This window comes from Pogona vitticeps, chromosome 6 (assembly GCF_051106095.1).
Source record: "Pogona vitticeps strain Pit_001003342236 chromosome 6, PviZW2.1, whole genome shotgun sequence".
In the NCBI taxonomy this organism is placed as follows: domain Eukaryota; kingdom Metazoa; phylum Chordata; class Lepidosauria; order Squamata; family Agamidae; genus Pogona; species Pogona vitticeps.
In genome coordinates, this window is record NC_135788.1 from 104,319,326 (window position 1) to 104,342,265 (window position 22,940).

General features: G+C 40.5%; 2 protein-coding genes and 1 pseudogene across 3 annotated transcripts; all 3 read right to left on the reverse strand.

Moving 5' to 3' along the window:
• Positions 1-132: 132 nt before the first annotated feature.
• LOC110071350 (olfactory receptor 14A16-like) lies at positions 133-9,582 on the reverse strand. Its single transcript, XM_078378100.1, has one exon. It carries the CDS (start codon positions 1,441-1,443, stop codon positions 523-525), a length of 921 nt encoding a protein of 306 aa, XP_078234226.1. The 5' UTR covers positions 1,444-9,582; the 3' UTR covers positions 133-522.
• A 1,256-nt stretch (positions 9,583-10,838) lies between these two features.
• On the reverse strand, positions 10,839-16,548 carry LOC110086444 (olfactory receptor 14I1-like). The gene has a single exon (XM_078378101.1). The coding sequence runs from the start codon at positions 14,032-14,034 to the stop codon at positions 13,066-13,068; it is 969 nt and encodes a 322-aa protein (XP_078234227.1). The 5' UTR covers positions 14,035-16,548; the 3' UTR covers positions 10,839-13,065.
• Positions 16,549-17,439: 891 nt separating this feature from the next.
• Positions 17,440-22,323, reverse strand: LOC140708261 (olfactory receptor 14A16-like; annotated as a pseudogene). Its single transcript, XR_013537616.1, has one exon. The product of XR_013537616.1 is annotated as an olfactory receptor 14A16-like (transcript).
• Positions 22,324-22,940: the final 617 nt, after the last annotated feature.

The following is a 22,940-nucleotide window of genomic DNA, read 5'->3' on the forward strand; positions in this document are numbered from 1 at the left end:
TGCACATCCCTCCACCTGTTGTAAAGAAGGCCGCATGAAACTCGACGGTGGAGCAAGTGTGTACCCTATGCTTAATTGTATTTGCACAACAATACGTTCCTCAGTTCTAAAGTTACAGAACAGTGTAAAGGTTACAGTGGACCCTCGACTTACAGATGGCTCAACTTACAGACGGGCTCGACTTACAGACTTCTCTGGCTGCAAAATTTAGATTCGACTTGCAGCCAGAGAATCGACTTACAGACCAGAAAAAAACCAAAATAGAATAAAAATAGAATAAAAACCACTGGTTATGGGATTAATCGGTTTTCAGTGCATTGTAGGTCAATGGAGATTCGACTTACAGACTTTTCGACTTGCAGCCACCATTCCAATACGGATTAATTCCTTAAGTAGAGGGTCCACTGTACTACATATGTCATGCTGGAGGGTTTGTAAACCAACATTGTAGGAAATAATGATACACATGGGAAAATATGATACAATTTATTCTTAAAGAACAACTCTAATTATAGTTTTAAATCAACAATCTGAATTCAAGAGTTTCCACAAAGCTATTTTTATCTCTTTGTTTCTTATACTGTAGATAAATGGGTTCAGCGTGGGAGGAACAATGGCATATATCACAGCAAATGCTATATCCAGAGAAGTGGACGTATCACTCGGTGGCCTTGCATATGCAAAGACTCCACTGAATACAAACACAGACACTACAGTGAGATGGGGAAGGCAAGTGGAGAGGGCTTTTTTCTGAGCTTTAGTGGAAGGGATCCTGACTACAGTAGCAAAGATCTGCACATATGTTATGATGATGAAGATAAAGCAACCTACGGTTAGAGTACAACTTAGAACAAGAAGCCCGACTTCCACCAGGTATATATCAGAGCAGGAAAGTTTTAATAGCTGGGGGATTTCACAGAAGAACTGTTTGACATTATTAGAACAGAAGGTGATTGCAAAGGTGCCGCTTGTGTGTAACACAGCATTGAAAAGGCTTGCAGTCCATCCAGTGGCCACCATCTGAAGGCAGGCTCCCTTATGCATAATTCTATCATAATGGAGTGGGTTGCAGATTGCAACATGTCGATCGTGTGCCATTATAGTGAGGACAGTGAGATCTGACGATGCAAAGAAGAAATAAAAGAAAACTTGAGCAACACATCCAGGATAAGAAATAGACCTGTCCTTCATGAGTGACATAGCTATAGATTTTGGTACCATGACTGAAATTATGCCAAGGTCCAGTATGGCCAGATTGAGTAAGAAGAAGTACATGGGGGTATGAAGGTGGTAGTCAAGGGCAACAGGAATGATGATGAGAAGATTTCCTGTTACTGCCATCAGATACAATGTTAGGAACACTAAGAAGAAGATAATCCGTAGTTCTTGGACTTCTGAGAATTCCAGTAGTAGAAAAGTGGACATGGAAGAAAGATTGTTCATATTGTTTTTGACAATTGAATACTACCTGTAGAAAGAAGGACAGGAGTCTATTAATCCTCTAAACTGTTAATGATTCATACAGTGATTCAGTCAGTTCATTTTTAAAAGAATCCCGTAAGATCGAATCCACGCGACGGAGTGAGCGCCCGTTGCTTGTCCCAGCTCCCGCGAATGCGAGTAGATAAATAGGTAACATCTCCGTGGGAAGGTAAACAGCGTTCCGTGTCTAAAATCACACTGGCCATGTGACCACAGAAAGATTGTCTTCGGACAAACGCTGGCTCTATGGCTTGAAGAGCGGGATGAGCGCCGCCCCCTAGAGTCGGACACGACTGGACAAAAATTGTCAAGGGGAACCTTTACCTTTACCTTAGTGATAAAGTAAGAAGCTGGCTCAGATTCAGAACAAAAGTTGTGATGGTTCACATTGAAAGGGAGCCTTTACACTTTTACTGGAAGGAGAATAATTTCGTCCCATCCCACCTTCATTCTTTTATTTGTGACATTCGAAAACCAAGTCAGGTATCTGTTTTTTAAAAAAGAGTAAAGGATGATGGTATTAGGAAGGAGCAAGTGACAGTCAAAATAAAAATCACTCTCCAATAACACCATAATTTCAGAACCTCTCATAAAACATGCCAAGGATTAGAAGATGTACCTGCAAAATCACACTTCCTCCTCCAGTCTCCCACCGTAGCTACTTTCCACAGGAAAATAAGATGTCGCCTTCTCTGCCATCTTCAATCCAAAGCTAAAATATAGCTTGTAATGGGTATAGGTCCACATCTGTCAGCTTTGACAGGAAACTACTTAGCTTGAGGAAGTGCCCAAACAAATCCGCAAATTCCAAATTCTGTTTGAAACATTGACTAAATCTGATACACACGCCTAGTAGTTAAATACAAAGCCAAAGTTCAAATAGTTTATGCAAAGAGGGAATTTTTAAAGGAATAATGGAGCTGTATGCCTATGGCAACCCAGAAGTGCTACAAATTATACTGTAAGTCTGCAGAACACTGACTAAATAATGTTGGAAAGATGATCACCACATCAGCTTGATGATCAAGAAAAACATACATGTGATAAATATCCCTATTAATGAGAGGAAAGCCGCAATCTGGTATGACCCATCTCTTCTATCACTGTTATCCCATATGCAAAGACCATTTCAATAGATAACTATCTGAAAGAGAGAGAGTAGATGCAACAACAGTCGTATTAGTTCACACTGTTCTATAAGTGTTATTCATCTGTACAGGACCAAACCAGATGTCTTCTGAATGTTGAAATTAAACTGTGAAATAAGCTTTCCTCAGCATTTTGATTTCTCATGTCGGTATAACCATCCTTGGGAATATCTCCGCAGATACAACATACATTATGTGAGAATAATTACTTTTTCAGAAACCTCTGACAAAAATCCATTATCAGAATTCTTTTCTATTATCCATGATTTTTCTGTCTGTAAAATGTGCTTTTAATACTAATCATTCTAACTCAGGAAGAACAGGCAGATAGTCAGTCGGATATACAGACAAGAGGAACAAACAGGTAGTTATTCACGAAGGCTTTCACGGCCGGGATCTAATGGTTGTTGTGGATTTTTCGGGCTCTTTGGCCGTGTTCTGAAGGTTGTTCTTCCTAATGTTTTGCCAGTATCTGTGGCCAGCATCTTCAAAGGACAGCACTCTGAAGATGCTGGCCACAGAGACTGGCAAAACGTTAGGAAGAACAACCTTCAGAACACAGCCAAAGAGCCCGAAAAACCCACAACAATCAAACAGGTAGTTAGTTACACAGACAGAAAGATTTCCAGGACAAGAAAAAAATAATAAACAATTCTAGAAGTCACCCAAATCAACCAAACTACTCATAACATCTTCATATGGTTTGACATGAAAACTAGCATTGTGGGATTCAATTTTGCAACCATTTTCTCTTAAGGCATATTGTGACACTGCTGAGCATGCCCATTGAGCATGCTGTGTACTTACAATCTTTCAGGAGTGCTTCCCACAGAATGTGAGGCTATCCTTTTGTCTTCAGTAGAATTAGAAACACATTACTGTATATGAGAATAATAGAGACCAACGTCTGCAGAAATAAATGTTAGAAAAGACAGTCCTTTAAAGCTTTTGTTGATTTCTGGGATTTTGCTCCCAAGAGCACCTCATAATATCATTGTTCCTCTCCTCGTGTCTCCTCCTCTCCATTCCCCATTACATAATTTGCTTTCTTCTATTTTTTTAACAAACCTGAATGGTTCATTAGCAAGCACAGTACATTATGAATACATCACATTCACTGTACCTCTCACTGTGAATAAAATCTATGGCTATCCCTCTCTCGGAGGGTTTTTAAATGTGTAGAAGTAATTTCGGCAAACAATTTTATGTGAATGTACCAATTTACAGTTAATGAGGATGTTAAAGACATGCTAAGATGTGAAAAGAAGAAAAAGAGAAACAAAAAAAAGAAAGGACAAGAATTGATTCAGAAGGGTTGTTTTATTGCAACAGCAAAAAGTCCTTTGATCAGTCCAAGAATTATTCGAAACTGTAAATTTTGAAAGGTATAAGAAGGTGAATTAATAGAACAACACCCTTTTCTGTGGCATGTTTTGAATTATTCTGGAAAATGTGGCCCAGATTTGCCTGGGCACCTCTAGTTGCTGCTGAGATGGGCTCAACTGGACTCAGGGGCCCAGGAGAGGTATGGCAGCAGTTATGTGGTCTGGTAGAGTGAGAAGGGACACCTGCCAGAGACTCCCCTTTTGGCCCTAATTGTTTGGCAGGGAGTGGGATTCACACCCTGGAATTGCCTGACGGGGTGGGATTCACATAAAAGACTGCAGTGCAGTGGTTGGTTGGTTGGTTGGTTGGTTGGTTGGTTGGTTGGTTGGTTGGTTGGTTGGTTGGTTGGTTGGTTGGTTGGTTGGTTGGTTGGTTGGTTGAATTTGTACCCTGCCCATTTAGTCAACTGACTAAGTAATACATCTAAGCTATTGCTTTTCCCTCTTTTCTTCTTTTCCCTCCCTCCCTCCCTCTTTGGTTGAAGGATGTGTTGTTATTAGTTATTGCATGGGTTATAGTGGGGAGGGTTCAGGTGTTTGTCTACAATGTCCATACTCTCAGTCTTATCCCAACTTTGATGGTGGTTTGCGGCATTAAAGTTGGATACAGATGGTTCAAGGGCAAAGACATGGGGAGACTGGGGCAGGATCATGGTTTGGCCCAGTTCATGGCCTGTAGTCCCACCTCTTGCCCCAGGTGTATGAGAATAATGGAATGACATATGCTCAGGTGGTTTCCAGAAGATGGCTTCTGGTGCAGCATTCTGTGACACCTGAAGTGAATGGTGGTGGACATCAGGTGGCATTTGGACCTTTCAAGGCTTTGGATTCAATCCTCCAAGGCTAGCCAGAAACTGCTGCAGTAACCAAAGAACATGTGACCTTTGGATGCTGACTAGATACTCAGAGAATGATCCTTATGTCAGCTCTGTGTGTCCTAGCACATCTTTCATCTTAGCATTAGTGACACAACCCATATCACTTTTCTCTCTACATCACTGTACTTGCTCTTATGAGGACCCAAACTATTCAGCATCTGTTCATCTGATAAGTTGTCAGACAAAAATAAAAGAAGAAAAAAATTAAATAAAGAAGACAAAAACACTGTGGCACCTTAAAGACTAATGGCTATACTTTATTGTGAACTTTTGTGGACAAGTCCTCTTCCTCAGACAAGTTGCTAGGTGCCTCATTTTTTAAACATGTTATATGCTTGCTTTTAAAAAAGGGAAGTTTTCTCCAAGGCAGCCTTCAGACCACCTTCAAAATTTATTTTGATCTGGAATTTGAAGAAGACATGCTTCATAACCTGTTGCTTGCCGTTTGGTCTGGGAAGTGCAATTAATCTTTTTTTTTTTTCATTTCTCTGGATAGCTCAGTGGTTTAGGTTTGCCCACCCAGACCGAAATAATGAGACAGACACAGGTATATGGGGTAACTAGGGCGACAACTTTATTAACTTGTCTATAACTTTGACCTTTCGTTTTACAAGAGGGCCAACCATAGTGCACAAAACCTGGTCTGTAACTGGTGTCAACTTTGACCATTCCAGTCCAGACCACCCATTAAGTTCCTGTAGCGAAGGCGTGTTGTCCCACCATACAGCATGCCTCTGTGTTTCCACTCACTGTGTTATCCCAGGTCCAGTCTGTGCTGGCCTCCAAAACCTAAATGCTCAGCGTCCCCTGGGGTCCCCAGCTTCCCTCCTCTCGGCTAAAATTTCTGCTACTGCCATACTGAGAGGAGGGGTGCTTTATTTGGAACTCAACTAACCCTTGCCTTTAGCACTACCCGCCATGGCATAGGGAATACTTGTTGTGTACCATGCCCCCCCATCATGCTGAAAATTTCAGCCCTAAGACCCCCTTGTAAATCTGATAGAAATATATCTAACCACAGATCTGACAGCTGTACTCCATCCTCCCTATACAGTTCCTGCCGAGAACTGTCATCTGAGGATGAGTGCTGACTGACTCCGGACAGCCCTGCCAACCTCTCTGTTGACTCCCTTCAGGGCTCAATCAAATCGCCTGGGGTCACGAGCTCCTTTCCACACCAACTGTGGAATAATCGCTGACCAGACAATGCACATTTTGGGGCACTGTGCAGCAAAAGCTCTGAGGTCTGCAATGACCCAGAGGATCAGCGACAAGCCTGATCCATGGGTTAAGTTGTTGCCTCCCAAATGAATCAACAGAATATCAGGGGGCACCTCCGGAGAACTCTGGGACACAAATTCCATGAATCCGTCCCAGAGCATGCCTCTCTGCCCCCTCCACTCAACTGCTGCCACTCTACCAAGGCCCAGTGTGTGACCCCAACTGGTCCAACTGGCGTATCTGGCAGCCCAAAAACATAACTATGCCCGATCAACAAAACTCAATCTCAAGCCAAGGGCTTCTCCGGATCGGCAACGATAACAACAAAGCAGAAACAATGCAGCAGCGCCTAAAATTGTGGTAACGGGTGAACATAAGCACAGTATTTCTGTGAAGACCATCTGCCCACTTTCTTATTATCATTGATCACATACCCAAGGGTAGCTGCTGTAGATGCAGCACAGGACCAATCCTAAATTAATGCATTCCAAAACACCAGCCTTGTATCCCAACCTTGCATAAGGCTTGAGAAGTAACTTTCCAAAATTGGTATTTTGTTTAGTGCGACTTATCCTCATGATGCAAAAAACTTTCTCCTTCCTCACCTCTAAGTCAAAGATACTCCTGTGTAGCCTATACTGAACAGATCTCTACTTTGGAACATCGCCCTAAAAATAATACCTGTCCCTTGCCTAATTGGTCTGGTTTTGACCTTCTCAGGTGAATGGCAATCTGATGATCTGCAACCACCACATCCTTCCTCTGCAAAGAGGAAGGTGATGAGTCATATTTGGATGAGGCCACTAATTCACTGATCCTTAAAACACAATAAGTGTAGCAGCTCTAAACAAGCACACTTCAAATTGGCCATGACAGACCAACTCCCACGTACTACCAAGCTTGGCCAATATGTCCGGAGATATCAGTGTACAAGTATCAAATGTGCTACCTCGTTCTCTACTCCACCCTTCAATCATCTTCTGAATAAGCCATAGGATGGTGGCCAGTCCTGATTCAGTCCTTCATTTTTACAAAAATCACAATACTCCTTACATGCCCTGGTGTAACTACGGTGAGTGCTAGGTGCAACTGCAAGACTCATAGCTCTATTAGCTTCAACCCTCCAAGATTCCATATCTCGTCTAGCAGGACCTCCGCCTGAGCTTGTGCCCCCGGCACCGACGCCCTGAACCGGTCCATCTGTCGGTGGGACAGGGCATCAGCAATGGAATTATCAACCCCAGGGACATGTCGAGCCTGGGGAAAAGTGCAATCACCTCAAAGTGAGGGCCCTAACTAGCACCATCACCCTCTGAGACCAAGATGACAAGGAGTTAACAATGTGTACCACAGCCTGGTTATTTCACCAGAATGTAACAACAGAGTTAGCCCAGTCGGGTGCCCACAACCACAAGGCACCAACTATTGGAAAAAGCTCCAAAAATGTGAGGTCCCTGGTGACTCCCTGATCATGCCATCCTACCGGCCATATTCCTGCGCACCACTTACCTCTGAAAAAGATGCCATAACTATTTGACCCTGCTGCAGTGACATAACTCCTCCTGCCAAAATGAGATCCCATTGGATTCCTCCAAAAACATTATTCAAACTTGCAAATCTGCCTTCAGCGCTCTTGTTAGTCTCCTCCTATGATGAGGTCTTGTATGACCCTTCATGACATCATACAATATGTGCAGGAAAGGACAGCCAGAGGCCACCACTTTGCATGCAAAGTTAAGGTGGCCCACTATCTCTTGTAGCTGCTTCAGTGTGGCTTTCCTCTGCGCCATCAACCTCAGTAGCCTAGTTTTTGATACATCCAATTTGGTCTCTGGAAGCCTGGTACACTGCTGAACAGTATCTAACTCAATGCCCAAAAATGTCAACACTTGACAAGGACCCTTGGTCTTCTCCTCAGCTAATGGGACCCCTAGCTCCTTTGTCATTTCCTGGAAGAAAGACATAAGGCGGGTGCATTGTGATGTTCTGCATGTCCCACAGAATAAAGAATCATCTAAATAATGGACCACACCCACTGGGCTGAACTGTCTCTTGAGTTTCCACTCCAAAAAGTTGCTTAAGTGTTCAAAAACAAAACATGATATGGAACACCCCATAGGTAATGACCTATCCATATAGTAACTGCCTTTGAAAGCAAAGCCCAGAAGGTCAAAATCATTGGGATGTACTGGGAGGAGCCTGGATGCTGACTTAATGTCGCATTTCCCTAGCTCTGCCCCATCCCACGCATACGCACCATGCGCACTGCCACATCAAACGATATGTAGCATACAGTGCACAAGTCCTGGGGAATCTTATCGTTCACTGATTCCTCCTCTGGAAAGGACAAATGGTGAATCAATCTAAATTCACCAGGAGCCTTTTTTGGCACCACCCGTAGGGGGGATACCCGAAGGTGTGCAACAGGCGGGGCCTGAAAAGAGCCCAGCACCCTTCCTTCTACCATCTCTTTTTGAATTTTTGCCCTAACTATGTCCTCCTTCCCCCTAGATGACTTCAAATTATCTGATCAGTAGGCTACCCTAGTGGTAGGGACTGATTACCCTCTGGCAGAGCTGCCCTCACCAGTGAATTATATCAGGGACTGCCATGGGCCCTCCTGCACTAATTGTCACCCACCACAGTTTGGGTGAGTGCCCCTGGATTCTGGGCTGTGTCTTTTCTAGGCAAAAGTGAGGCCGAAGGGATTGGCACAACCTGGCTCCTGGTGCCCCATGGCCAAGCCCCTGCCAATTGTGTTGTGCCCAGTATTCTCACCTGACTGTGTCCTACAGAAGACCTTGATGGTACCTGAACCAGACTCTCTTCACTCTGCATGGGCTGGCCAACACTGTGTCTCCCATCTGCCTCCTCCTCTTGGGTTTGTGTGCCTGCAGATGATGACTATAGGGGGTCTGACTGCCGAGCTAATGGCGTAGACTCCTATGTTTCCTGCAGCTGAAAAGGAACCTGAAGGACTGAAGTGTTCTCCCTCTAAAATGGCAATACGAGATAGCATAATGTCACCCATTCCCTTTAATTCTGCAATCTTTGGGGCCTTGTACTCTCTGCGTGACCTCCTCACTGCCAAAGAGCTCCCCCCCACTGTAGCTTGAGCCCTCTCCCTTTCCAGCTGACTAAGTTTCTCCCACAAAGACCTAAAGTCTGGTAAGTCTTCATCATTTGAAGAAGAAATTACAGGTGACGAGCGTGCAGTAAAGTTATTATATAAATAAATAAATAAATAAATAAATAAATAAATAAATAAATAAATAAATAAATAAATAAATAAATAAATAAATAAATAAATAAATAAAAATACTACCCCTAAACCTCTATGACATTTTCTTATGCTTATTTGTTTGTTTGTTTATGCATTTATGTGTTTATGTATTTTAATATAAAAAACAACAACAAAAACACAACCACAAACAAATTAGATGGAGTCTGCAGAGGCTCTCAGCCAGCCCCCCCCCCCCAACAACTCCTCACCAGAGCAAGAAGGGGGCTCTGTGTGGTCCACGCGGTCAAAATTGAAACTGCCAGGACCCGTAGCAGTGCGATCGCTCTTCCAGCATTCCAGGAGGAAAAAGGAGGGCAAGGAAGACCTGGGCAGCCTTCTTCAAGGCGCACTTGAGCCCAGCCTCCTCGTCCGATATGACGCAGCCATGCTGTGTTGTCTCTGTCCGATCAGGAAGACAAAGACGCCCTGGCCCAGCAGCTCCACACCTCACAGAGAGGCCCATCGGACTGTGGAGCCAGAGGTTGAGAGTTCAACCCCCCACTGTGCCTTCTGTGAGTAGAGCTAGCCTATGCGCCATTTAACACAGTTTTACTTATTTTATTTTGTTAGTTTGTCCATAAACTGTTCCATTTAGGAGATGGGTTGATGGTCAGCAGATAGAAATAGACAAACATTCAAAAGTTACGATACAGCGAGTTATTAAAGGCTTATATGAAGAGAACATTCTTCATCAAATATCACAACCAGTAAATGCACATACAGCTTTAGATGAAATTTTACATTCATCAAGGGTGTTCTGGTGATATACAAAATATTGTACTTCTTAAGCAGACCCTGAACACATGTGGAACCAGCAGTAGTAGATTTCAATGGTCAAGCAGGATGAACAAGGAGAAGCTGTGCCCCCCAGTAGAGTTATTTGGCAATACAGAATGTGGCCTTCTCAAAAACTAGCAGCCACTACAGTACCTTCAGCAAAAAAGTTGTCTGCTGAAGCCACTACAGTACCTTCAGCAAAAATGTTGTTTGCTGATGGAGACAATGGCCGGAAAAAAGAGTGGCCATTGACAGTGATTGTGCAGGAACATTTTGTACACCATACACAAATTGGAAATTAACAACATTGGTACTAGGGAGTGTCAGGTATCATGTAACAGTGGCAACAGTAAAGGACAGCATGGATTTCCCTCCATAGATTAAAATTGGCTTTGCTGAGTGAGTACTTAAAATTATTTTCTTTGTCCAATAGTATGCTGAAAAACTAAATGTTACTTACAGTTATAATAATTTTTGCTTCCAAATGATGTGTTTTAGAAATGTATCCTCTCCTTTTTTATTGTGCCTTTTCAGACTGTAGGCTTCTGTATTTTTAGAATGCAATTAAAGAATCCTTTTTGGTACTTTAATGTACTTGTGATGGTCCTGTATTTTGGATTGATTTCTGACATAACTATTTGCCTGCAACTTTAGTTTTCATATATTTTTATGCATTTGTGCCTACAGTTTTTTTAAATATTTTATTTTTAACAAAGGGTGACAAAAAGGAAAAGGGGATTGAGGTTAAGGGGGAAAAGGAGAAACAATGACATACTAACATCCATTCTATACATACTGCCATGTCAAAATTCCAAATTGCTCTTTTTACTATTTTCTGCCTTCCAAATTTAAGTTCTCATTTCAATGTATGCTCTTTATATGATGTCTGTTGACTCAATCCATTTATAGAATAAGTCCTATCTTTCAATTGCCTTTTATAAAGGACAGTCCTTCATCATTTCTAATAAAATGTCTATTTCCGCTGTTTCCCGTATCTTCTCTATAAGATCTTCTTGTTTTGGTACCGTCGGACTTTTCCAATTTTTGGCATATAGAATTCTGGCTGCAATGACTATGTATATAACTATATACTCCTTTGTCTTCCTTTGGGAAGGATTGCGACGATTAAAATAAGTGTCTTGCCAAAAATTTTATTCTTATTTCAGACAATCCCTATCATATTAAAGCAGACCTTTTCCCAAGAACTTAATAAGATAATCATGAGATTTGTATGGCAAGGCAAAAAACCAAGAATTAAAATTAAAGCAATGCAAGATGCCAAACAGAGGGCTCGCTTTGGTCTTCCAGATTGGGTTCTGTATTATAGATCGTGTATTTTAGATTGGATAAAAGAATGGATAACTCTGGAAAATGATATACTCAACTTGGAAGGACATGATTTACAGCTAGGCTGGCACGCTTATCTATGGTATAAAAAGGATAAAGAGCAAAAGTATTTCAATGTACATATGATAAAAAGAGCTTTATTGGGAATGTGGAGAAAGATTATACAACAACTTCATCAAAAAACACCTGTATGGGTATCACCTATAGAGGCCTTTACACAACCTAATCTCATGACAAAAGCAAAACTTTTAAGATATCAAGATTTATTTTAAAAAGGATAGTGAATTAAGGTCTAAAGAAGAGCTAGAGTTACAGAATATTTACATAGACTGGTGGTCCAGAGCACAGCTGGAATCTAGATATATAAAAGACAAAATAGAAGGTTTCTACTCAGAACAAACGATGTTTGATAAGCTTTTACTAGGTTCAAAAGATAAAATAGTTAAGAAAATGTATAACTATCTCTTAGAAATCAAAATGCAAGATGAAATGGTTAAAGAATGTATGATTAAGTGGGCACAAAACATAGGGCATAATATTGATATTGATCAATGGTTGAAAATATGGCAAAATAATATAAAGCTTACAAGATCGGTTAATTTTAAGGAGAATATATACAAGATGTTTTACATTTGTGCCTACAGTTTTTCATAGCTCGGATGTTTTCAATATTTACAATGAACACAGGGTTGTGGTTTTTAATTAGAGGGCTGTAAAGTCTCATAGGCACCAGGTTCTCCGAACTAACAGTGATAAAGTTTAGACACTAATTTTGACAATATCCATAACCATCACATCATAAAAAGCTGATCCAAACACACGGGATAAATGCATATCAACAAATGAGGGACAGATCTTTTATAAGTTCAGCAAAAGTGTTACATGGTGATAGAGATAATGATACCTATTGATATAACGTGGCAATTGACAGTGGCTGGGTGGCCACATATTGTACCAGCTAGATTTTATAAATCAAGATTCAATTTTTAGTCCCAAATTAAATAATAATAAAAAAAAAGCCATTGACTCAGTGTCATTTTTAAAAGTATTGACTTACAGTTTAGCCACTGAAACAAAAGGAGTGTTTTCTACTTCAGACTACTATTAGATACTGGGCAAGAATTGTTAATCCTCAATGCAGGAATCAGGACCAGTTCAACCTCAAATACTGTGTATTATAACTGGGATAGCTAGCAACCATGTGCCGTTATATGGAGGGTTCACTTGTCATTGGTCCTCCTACACAAAAGGATCCAGGGTTTTGTCCGTGTGAGCCCTGACTCCCCTCCCCTCCTCTGTAGAGGCAGAACAGAAGTTCTTCTCTCAGATAAAATTGTACCTTTCAAGAATGCTAGAATTCAGGTAAAGACAGTGTGCGGAAAGAACACAATCAAGCATATAGGATTTAAGGAAACATTCAGAGAGGAATTATTGTGATAAATTTATGAAACCTTAAAAACAAAGTGTTAAGACTAAAGATAAAAATTAATAGAGAGAAACAGGATACAATTAGATGATCAGAAAACAACTCTAGAGGAAAACACCTATTTTAAAAGTTTCAACAAGGCAGCCTTGATCTCATTGTTTCTCATACTATAGATGAATGGATTGAGTGTGGGAGCAATTATGGAGTATGTCACAGAAAAAGCCATATCCAAAAAAGAAGAAGAATCATGAGGTGGTATTACATAGGCAAAGATTCCAGTTAACACATACAGAGAGACAACAGTAAGATGGGGAATGCAAGTGGAGAGAGCTTTTTTCTGGCCATGTACAGATGGGATTCTCAGCACTGCCAGAAAGATCATCAGGTAGGATACAATAATGAAGATAAGACATCCTAGTGCTACACCACAGCTTAGTGCAAGAAATCCAACTTCAACTAAGTAAATATTGGAACAAGAAGCCTTTAATAAATGTGGAATTTCACAGAAGAACTGATTGATACTATTAGTACAGAAGGTGTTTGCAAAGGTGGCACATGTGTGCAATGTGGCATAAAATACACTAAATATCCATCCAGTGGCCACCATCTCAAGGCAGGTTCTTTCATTCATAATAGTCTCATACTCAAGTGGGTTGCAGATTGCGATGTAGCGATCATGTGCCATTATGGTTAAGATAATAAAATCCAATGTTGCAAAATAGAAATAAAACAAGAGTTGAGCAACACATCCAAAATAAGAAATGGACCTGTCATTCATAAGGGACACAACCATTGATTTAGGGACTATGGCTGAAACTGAGCCAAGGTCCAGAATGGCCAGGTTCAATAGGAAGAAGTACATGGGTGTGTGCAGCTGGTAATCCATGGTGACGGCAATGATGATGAGAAGATTTCCTGTTACTGCTGTGAGATACAATGCTAGAAATACAAAGAAATGTAAGATCTGAAGTTCTCGGACCTCTGAGAATTCCAGGAGCAGAAAAGTGGATACAGATGTATGATTCTTCATATCGTCTTCCATGGCTGCACACTTTCTGTACCAGGGAGAATATCTATTAAAATTCATTCATGACTTTGTTATACAAAATGGTTCAAAATCAACTGTGAAATTTACCAGAATTATTTCATAAAATCAGTAGCAAGAAAACAATATTGTATTCTCGAAGGCTTTCACAGCCGGGATCTGATGGTTTTTGTGGGTTTTTCGGGCTCTTTGGCCGTGTTCTGAAAGTTGTTCTTCCTGATGTTTCGCCAGTCTCTGTGGCTGGCCTCTTCAGAGGACTGGAGTAGGAACTCAGCACGGACTGAGTTCCTACTCCAGTCTTCTGAAGATGCCATCCACAGAGACTGGCGAAACATCAGGAAGAACAACCTTCAGAACACGACCAAAGAGCCTGAAAAACCCACAACAACCATCAAAACAATATTGTTTCAGGACTGTAGCCCTACTGCACATTCTTGAGGCAACAGCAATATCCATATGGAAGTCTAAGGCAGCAGATACCATAATAAAAAGACATCAAGAACATAGAATTTGTAAAAAATCAACAAAAACTAAACTCAACTGAAAATGTTACAAGCCAACTATTAAAACAGCAAGTTTATGGTTAAGGTAATAGATAAGGTAACAGTTCAGAATCCCAAGTGAACAACCACCTTTTCAAATACTAAAACAAGACTAACAAGATGTCCTGGAACAGATATCCCACAATCAGGGTGCAACATGGAGAAAGCCATCATGACAACATGAGCTATGCCCCACTACATGGCTCATGCGAATGGCCCCCATGGCTTATCTTAAAGTGCAAAATAGTCTGCACTAGGAATGTGGTCTACATGGATCTGTCCTACATCATTCAAGATTTTGTGCAGAATTCCCAGGGCCATTGACTAGGAGAGCTAGTCAAATGTCATAGTTTGAAAAAGCACATCTGCACGCATGATGCACCAACTGCAATGCCTGGACAGCCTTCAAGTGTGCTGCCATGTAGGAACTGGAATACAAAATAGCAATCCAGTCCAGAGATGATCAAGTCTGAAGTGAGGCTATTCCAGTCCAGAGAGCTGATGGACCAAATATGCCCTCCATGGAAGGCATTTGAATTTCTAGTAATAATTTTAAAACAAAGAGGAGCCACAGATTATGTATCTATTCTAGCCCCATCATCTACAAGCCATTTTTCTTATTACTTCCACAGAGAAACACGTTCAGATAGAAACCTAGGTTTTGTTAGGGTTAAAATTCAGTGTATTGGCTCTCACCCAGCCGCCTGCAGTCACTAGTCCAGACCTTTCATATAGGAGAAAGAGAAGCAGTAATAGAAGACACCCTCAGCCTCCGGAAAAGACACATAATGAGCAGGGTGAACCAAAGTATTCTTCCCAAAAACCTAACAAATATTTCCTCTCAATCCATAGCCATCAGAACACAATAATTATAAATTCAATATATACAACTTTTCCTTTTTCATAACATTCAGAACAGAATGTGAACTTTGGAAGGCTTTCTTTTTTTATTATTTTCTCTGATTAATATAGCAACTCTCCAAGAAATTTAATAACTACTGCTTTGCATGTTCATGACTTTCAAAACAAAAGGTGAACCATGGAAGACATAGTTGAGATTAATAGAAGAACTGACAAAGAGTTTCTGACTGAACCTCCAGCTCCGAAATTAGATTCCCACAACCAAGAAAGTCCACACCAGGAGTTCCTTTTGTCGTATTAAACATGTGCTGTCACACATTTGCAAACCCCAGTGACCTCTAGCTCTTTTGGACAGTTGATCATCACAAATCATGATCCACAAAAGGCAGAAGCCAGAGAGCTTTCAACCTATGACTGTCCCTTGTGTGTAACAGCAAACCTTCCAGTGCTTCAGATACATAAGCAACTGCCATCCTGATTTGGGGGCATTTAATTCAGTTCACACATTTACAATGAGATCTCTAGGGTAAGATGTTGAGATTTTATGTCTCATCTCATTGCAATTGTATAGATTGTAGCAACATATCTTCCTAAATCACATTTCAGAGAGAGGGAAGGAGAGACCATTTACCTTTCAAGAAAGCATCTCTGTTCTTCTCAGGAGACCTTTTCATAAAGGTTTCATGAATTATCAGATCTGTTTGAACTTCCTGCTAATCCATATCTTCTGTGGCTCAGCTGTGTGAGTTTTTCATCACAGGATATCTTCGATGAAGGTCTACACATCTCCCTGTTTTAACATGTATTATTTGTGGTATTTATCAGAGAGTGAAAAAGAGTGCAGCAATAGAAGTCTCAAGAGAAATCATTGCTGTTTCTTTGCCAAATTTACTCTCAATGAAGACCAAAGTTCCAGCTCTTTCGCTCCTGGGAGAAGTGCTCCAGTGTATGGAGGTGAAACAGCATGACTGACTCTCCATCTCCCCTTAGGTTCACCTTCCTCCCTCCCACCCTACATCCCTGACCTAATTCTAACCTTAATCATAAACTTCAAAATGGCATTCTCATCCTCCCCTATGTATATGGTATCAGGTAGAAAGTTGATACTCTTTGGAAATCAACAGAAAGAATGACCTGAGTAGTATTATCATTCCTAATTTTTTTAACAAAAGAACAATAGTAGGTTTCACAAACTAAACTCCTACAAATGAACACTGCTTCACATTTGCTTCATCTACACATAGAAGTGAGTTATGCCTTGCCACTATATTACTAGGGCTGAAATCATATTACATATCTGCATGCATATCAATGCTTATCATAAAAAGGTAAAGGTTCCCCTTGACAATTTTTGTCCAGTCGTGTTCGACTCTAGGGGGCGGTGCTCATCTCCGTTTCCAAGCCATAGAGCCAGCGTTTGTCCGAAGACAATCTTCCGTGGTCACATGGCCAGTGCGACTTAGACACGGAACGCTGTTACCTTCCCACTGAGGTGGTCCCTATTAATCTACTCGCATTTGCATGCTTTCAAACCGCTAGGTTGGCGGGAGAATGCTTATCATAGCTATGAGTTTATATCATTATCTGAAGGATTCCTTCCATCACCACCCCATATAAGTAAATATCCTGTGGCTTCCTCAGGATCTGTTTTGGCCTTAGATGCCTTGGTATGGGTAAACAGCTTTGAATACTCAAAACACAATGCCAAAAGTTCTGATCCACAGCTGAGGACGTCATCAGGATTTATATGCATGCTGGTACACAACATTTCAGCCTATATGTAGCATTCAGTGTGTGCTCTGGGTCTAGAAATGTTTGGTTATTAGAAACTGGTTATTATCTGAATAGATACTTTAAGAAAGATAAAGGCCATTTTTTTTTATCTTGCACTTCTTTCTAGATGAACCAAAAAAACCCAGTTCTATAGATCCAAATAAGTGAAAAGCATGTTCTCAAGTAGAATACATTTTCAGTGGCCTGCTATCCAATACACAGTTTTTAAAATAAAAAACTAAGATTGATCCACACAATTAATTTTATTTATTTTTATTTATTTATTTTATTTATATCCCGCCTATCTGGTCGGTTAAGACCACTCTAGGCGGCTAACAGCATAAAATAGTATAAAAAAATTTAAATAGAAGAAACCTTAGGAGAGGGAGGAAACAATAGGAGAGGGAAAGGAGAGGGCAATAATTAAGAGAAGATAAAACAAATTTCTGTGTTTACAGTTCAATAAGTTTGCTAAATAATTTTTAAAAGAGCTAGAGGGCTCTGTTCTTGCTGTTAGAAAACAGTTGCCTGTTCATGGAATAAATACTTTTTTGTTGAATACTAGAACTTGTTCTTCTACGCAAACATTTTGAGAGAAGCCACACAAATCACCCCAACAGGCTGCTGGTTTTGCTGCAAGTGAAAACTTCTAACAGCATTTTCAAAAATTATGTAAGGAAACTGAAACATCTATGGTTTTTCCCCCAGTTATTTTGGTATTATGTTTAACTGGTAGTATGTATAATAGAAGTTGTTTGCTGTAGCCATGTGGAAGGGAAAGCATGGAGTAAAACACAAACCTTGCGTCCAGACTATTTTTCATTGAAAGGTTCTAGCCGCCTAGAGTGGTCGCAATGACCAGATAGGCGGGGTATAAATGAAATAAATAAATTAATTAAATAAAATAACAGTGTTATGGTGAGGTAATGGAATTTAAAGTGGTAAAATGTCCATTAACTCTATAATACAGCTGTGGTTCCCAGTGTTAAAACTTATAGAGTTCTTGAGCTCTAATTCCTAGAAACCATGAGAAATATCATAACTTCTTTGCTATGCTAAGTAAAGTTCCTGGGTATTACACTTCAAACAGATTTATAGAGCCAAAGTTAGGGTTAAGTAGTTTAAATCTGTTTTTCAAAGGGAGGTATATGCCCTTTTTCTTTTAAGGAAGGTGAGCATTGCAGGTGTATTCCTTCACAAATATCACATCATAGTTAATTTTTAAAATAATTAATGTTACTCCCTAAATATTATTTTTAATATTTAAAATAATAAGTTCATTAGAGATGAAAAATGATGTTTAACATCCAAGCTATAATTGCAGCTTACTTTGCCATGTCTACACCACAATTGGTACCACCTCATTAATACAGCAATTTGTTCTTGCTTATCTTTCACAGAACGATTCATAAATAATAACAAGAAAATGTAAAAGCACTGCCATCACTCTTAGCCACATTAAGAATCAAATTAAGGCTAAAATAGAGTTCAGACTAGACTACCTGTAAAAAAAAAAAAACAGAATTGATTAGCTATGACTTCGGTCTTAACACATGATATAAAACCATACTGAAGTTCAAGAAGATGTCTGATCAGAAAAGGAAAGAGGAAACTGAATTAGCTGGGAAGGCAAGATATGGTACATTGCCTTATGCCCAAGAATTTGGGCATCACTCTGGATCAAACCACGACCTACCAAAAAACAGTGTCTTAACACTGAACAGAAAGGTGCCACCAAAAATAACATACATTACTTTGGAAAATGGCAGGGTGAGGCTGGGGAGCATACATCCATGAACAATAAGAATAATAGCTTTGCTACTCCAGAGCAGGATATGCTAGTGCCATATGGTATAAATCAACACATGCCAAACAAGTAGATGTAGCTCATAATGAATCATATAGAATCATTATTGGCTGCTGGAAACCAACCCTCACTGAACACATCTATTATCTGGATGACATTGCCCCTCCTGACATACATTGAGTAGTGCTAGCAAATAATCAACAAAATAAGGAAGAAATTCAATGGATCATCAAGTCCAGCCCCTCTCAAGGAGGCACAATGGGGAACTGAACTCCCAACCTCTGGATCCCCAGCCAGATGCCTGAGCCATTGGTCAATCCAGCAGATGAACATAAGAACATAAGAAGAACCCTGCTGGATCAGATCAAGGGCCTACCTAGTCCAGCTTCCTGTTTCTCACAGTGCCCCCACCAGATGCCTCTGAGAGTACACAAAACAATTAGATATCTGTCTCCTGATACCCCTCCCCTGCATCTGGCATTTTCAGGTACCTTCCTTTTAAGCTTGGAGGTTCTACATCCCCATCATGGGTTGTAACCTGAGATGAACTGTTTCCTCCAGAAATGTGTCCAATCCCCTTTTAAAGGCATCTAGGCCAGATGCCATCACCACATCCTGTTGCAAGGTGTTCCACATACTAACAACATACTGGGTAAAGAAATGTTTTCCCTGGTCTGTTCTCACTCTTCCAACACTCAAATTGAGTGGATGTCCCCTGATTCTGGTATTACAAGAGAGGGAAAAGAACTTCCCTCTATCCACTTTATCCATCCCCTGCATAATTTTATACATCTCAATCACATCCCTCCTCAGGTGCCTTTTCCCTAGATTAAAGAGCCTCAAACACTGTAGCCTTTCCTCATAAGGGAGGTGCCCCCAGCCCAGTAATCATTTTAACTACTGCACCTTTTCCAGTTCCACTATGTCTTTTTTTGAGGCGCAACGACCAGATGACAGCTAAAATCCTTTTCTACAAATGATTCAAGCCAGAATTATTAAACAAGAGGATAGGTTAAACCTATGGAGAACAAAAACAACACACTGAGCTGAATAGATGAAGGACAAGATTCTGTCTGGAGTGTCTGGAACTCGTCAATGGACTTCCTAATTGAAATAGGAAGACCAAAGACTAATCACGTAAAATTGGGCTACTTGAATACAGCACATTTTTCATTGCGACTGTGGAGAAATTTAATCAAAGAAGCATTTATATGTGTGCAATTTACAGCCCACCACATGGACTAAAGAAGATCTAGTAAATAACTGAGATAGCACTATTGAAGTAGCCCATTTATGGTCAAAATCAGTCTAAGCATTTTAACATTTTAAATTTGTTTGACCATCATCTACCATATATGTCCATAATTTCAAATTGTGCAAAACTCTGACACAAATATATATTTCTTTCCTTTTCTCTCTATGTTTAACAGAAACACTGCCGACTGAGGTAATATAGAATTTCTCTTTTCCCTCCACATGTTTTCTCTGTGCACTTTCCTCACCCCTCCCATTAATCGCCCCGTTGCTTCTCCACTACCTGCTATTTCTGTGTAACCATTTTCCACTGAGGAAGTAAATTTGTCCATGAAAGCTCACATTAAACATAGTCTTTATTGTGCCACAATGTTTTGTATTCTTTATTTTTAATTTCCCTTCTGTTTTTGCCTGACATACTAGCAAAGAGTAAAACAACTACTTTTTCTAAAACTACTACCAAATTACACTGCATTACTTATTTTATTTATTTATTTTATCCAAACTCTACCATACAGGAGATTATGGGCTGATGGACAGCAAACTAAAATTGTTGTCATTTAGTCGTGTCTGGCTCTTTGTGACCCCATGGACCAGAGCACGCCAGACCCTCCTGTCTTCCACTGCCTCCCGGAGTTGGGTTAAATTCATGTTGGTCGCTTCGATGACACTGTCCAACTATCTCATCCTCTGTCGTCCCTTTCCCCTCTTGCCCTCACAGTTTCCCAACATCAGGGTGTTTTCCAGGGAGTCTTCTCTTCTCATGAGATGGCCAAAGTATTGGAGCCTCAGCTTCAGGATCTGTCCTTCCAGTGAGCATTCAGGGTTGATTTCCTTTAGAACGGATAGGTTTGTTCTCCTTGCAGTCCAGGGGACTCTCAAGAGCTAAAATAGACGGATATTAAAAATGTATAATAGAAATGATCAGCAAATGCTTATATTAAGAGAAAGTGCTGTATGAATAACTTAAAAAACAGGTAAGTGCATGTACAAACTCAGGTGAACTCATCAAGATGGTCCTGCTGGCATACAAAGGATCATACTCCTGGAAGACTACAAACGGATGCTGGACACATGTGGAACCACCAGGACAGCCTGAGCAGAAGATATCAGTGATCAAACTGGGTGAAAAAAGAGAAGATGCATCCTGCAGTATACTAGTCCTAAATCATTTAGGAATGTAGAGATGGAGTGGGGAATGTGAACAATCAAACATAAAGGATCTAGAGCAAATATTCAGAGAGGAATACCTATCACATTGATATAAGCTTAAGAGCGAAGAATCAACACTCAATTTGGCATAGACAATCATTCATGTGCAAAGTTGATAAAATTATTTCTTCAGACATTGATTCAGATGATGTTGTGAGAAAAAATGCACCAGTTTTAAAAGATTCCACAAACCAGCTTTGATTTCATTGTTTCTCATGCTGTAGATGAATGGATTCAGGGTGGGAGGAACTATGGAATATATCACACCAGAAGCCACATCCAGAGCAGAAGGAGCATCCCTGGATGGAATTACATGAGCAAAGATCCCTGTTAATACATACACAGAGACAATGGTGAGATGGGGAATGCAGGTGGAGAGAGCTTTTTTCTGTCCATGTACAGATGGGATTCTCAGCATGGCGGCAAAGATCTTCAGGTAAGTTATGATAATGAAGACAAAGCATCCTAGTGCTACCCCACAACTTAGTGCAAGAAACCCAAATTCAGTTAAATAAATAGAAGAGCAGGAAAGCTTTGATAAATGTGAGATTTCACAAAAGAATAAATTGACAGTATTAGAACAAAAGGTGTTTGCAAAGGTGCCACATGTATGCAATATGGCAAAAAACAAACTATCCACCCAAGAGCCACCATCTCAAGGCAAGTTCCTTGGTGCATAATTCTTTCATAATCAAGTGGGCAGCAGATGGCAACATGGCGATCATATGCCATTATAGTTAGGATAAGCAAATCTGAAGAGGCCAAAAATATATAGAAGAAAACTTGAGCAACACATCCAGAATAAGAAATGGACTTGTCATCCATAACAGAAACAGCCATTGATTTGGGGACTCTGACTGAGATGGAGCCAATGTCTATCATGGCCAAGTTAAACAGGAAAAAGTACATGGGGGTGTGCATATGGTAGTCAATGATGATGATGATGATGATGTCTATCCCTAAACATAAACATAAACCTTTCTCCTTTATGTTTAACAGAAACACTGCTGTTTGGGACAAAACAGAATACCTCCTCCCCTACTTTCTACCAGCCCTTCCCTCACCTCTCTCATTAGCCATCCCCTTGCTTCTCCATTAGTTGTTATTACTACTACGGGGGCACTCACTACCTTGGTGCATGTGCTCGTAATCTCAAGATTAGACCACTGTAACGCACTCTACATGGGGCTGCCTTTGAGGCTGATGCGGAAACTTCAGGTGGTGCAGAATGCGGCGGCCAGACTCCTTAGTGGTGTGAGAAAATACCATCATATCTCTCCTACTCTGGCCATGCTGCACTGCCTGCCCATTCATTTGCGCATTGACTTCAAAGTTTTAATGCTTACTTATAAGGACCATGAGACCTCGGGGCTAGGAACTTGCCCATTTATTTGGTAAGGGGTCCGTTGAGTCCTCTGTGCAAAACCTGATTCCGCACTTCATGGTGGGCAATAATAAATATTCAATAAAGTGTGGCCCGTGTTTATTGCATAATGCTT

Excerpts from the sequence above, each read along its gene's own strand:
- LOC110071350 (XM_078378100.1), bottom strand. The coding sequence starts at position 1,443 with ATGAACAATCTTTCTTCCATGTCCACTTTTCTACTACTGGAATTCTCA.
- LOC110086444 (XM_078378101.1), bottom strand. The coding sequence starts at position 14,034 with ATGAATTTTAATAGATATTCTCCCTGGTACAGAAAGTGTGCAGCCATG.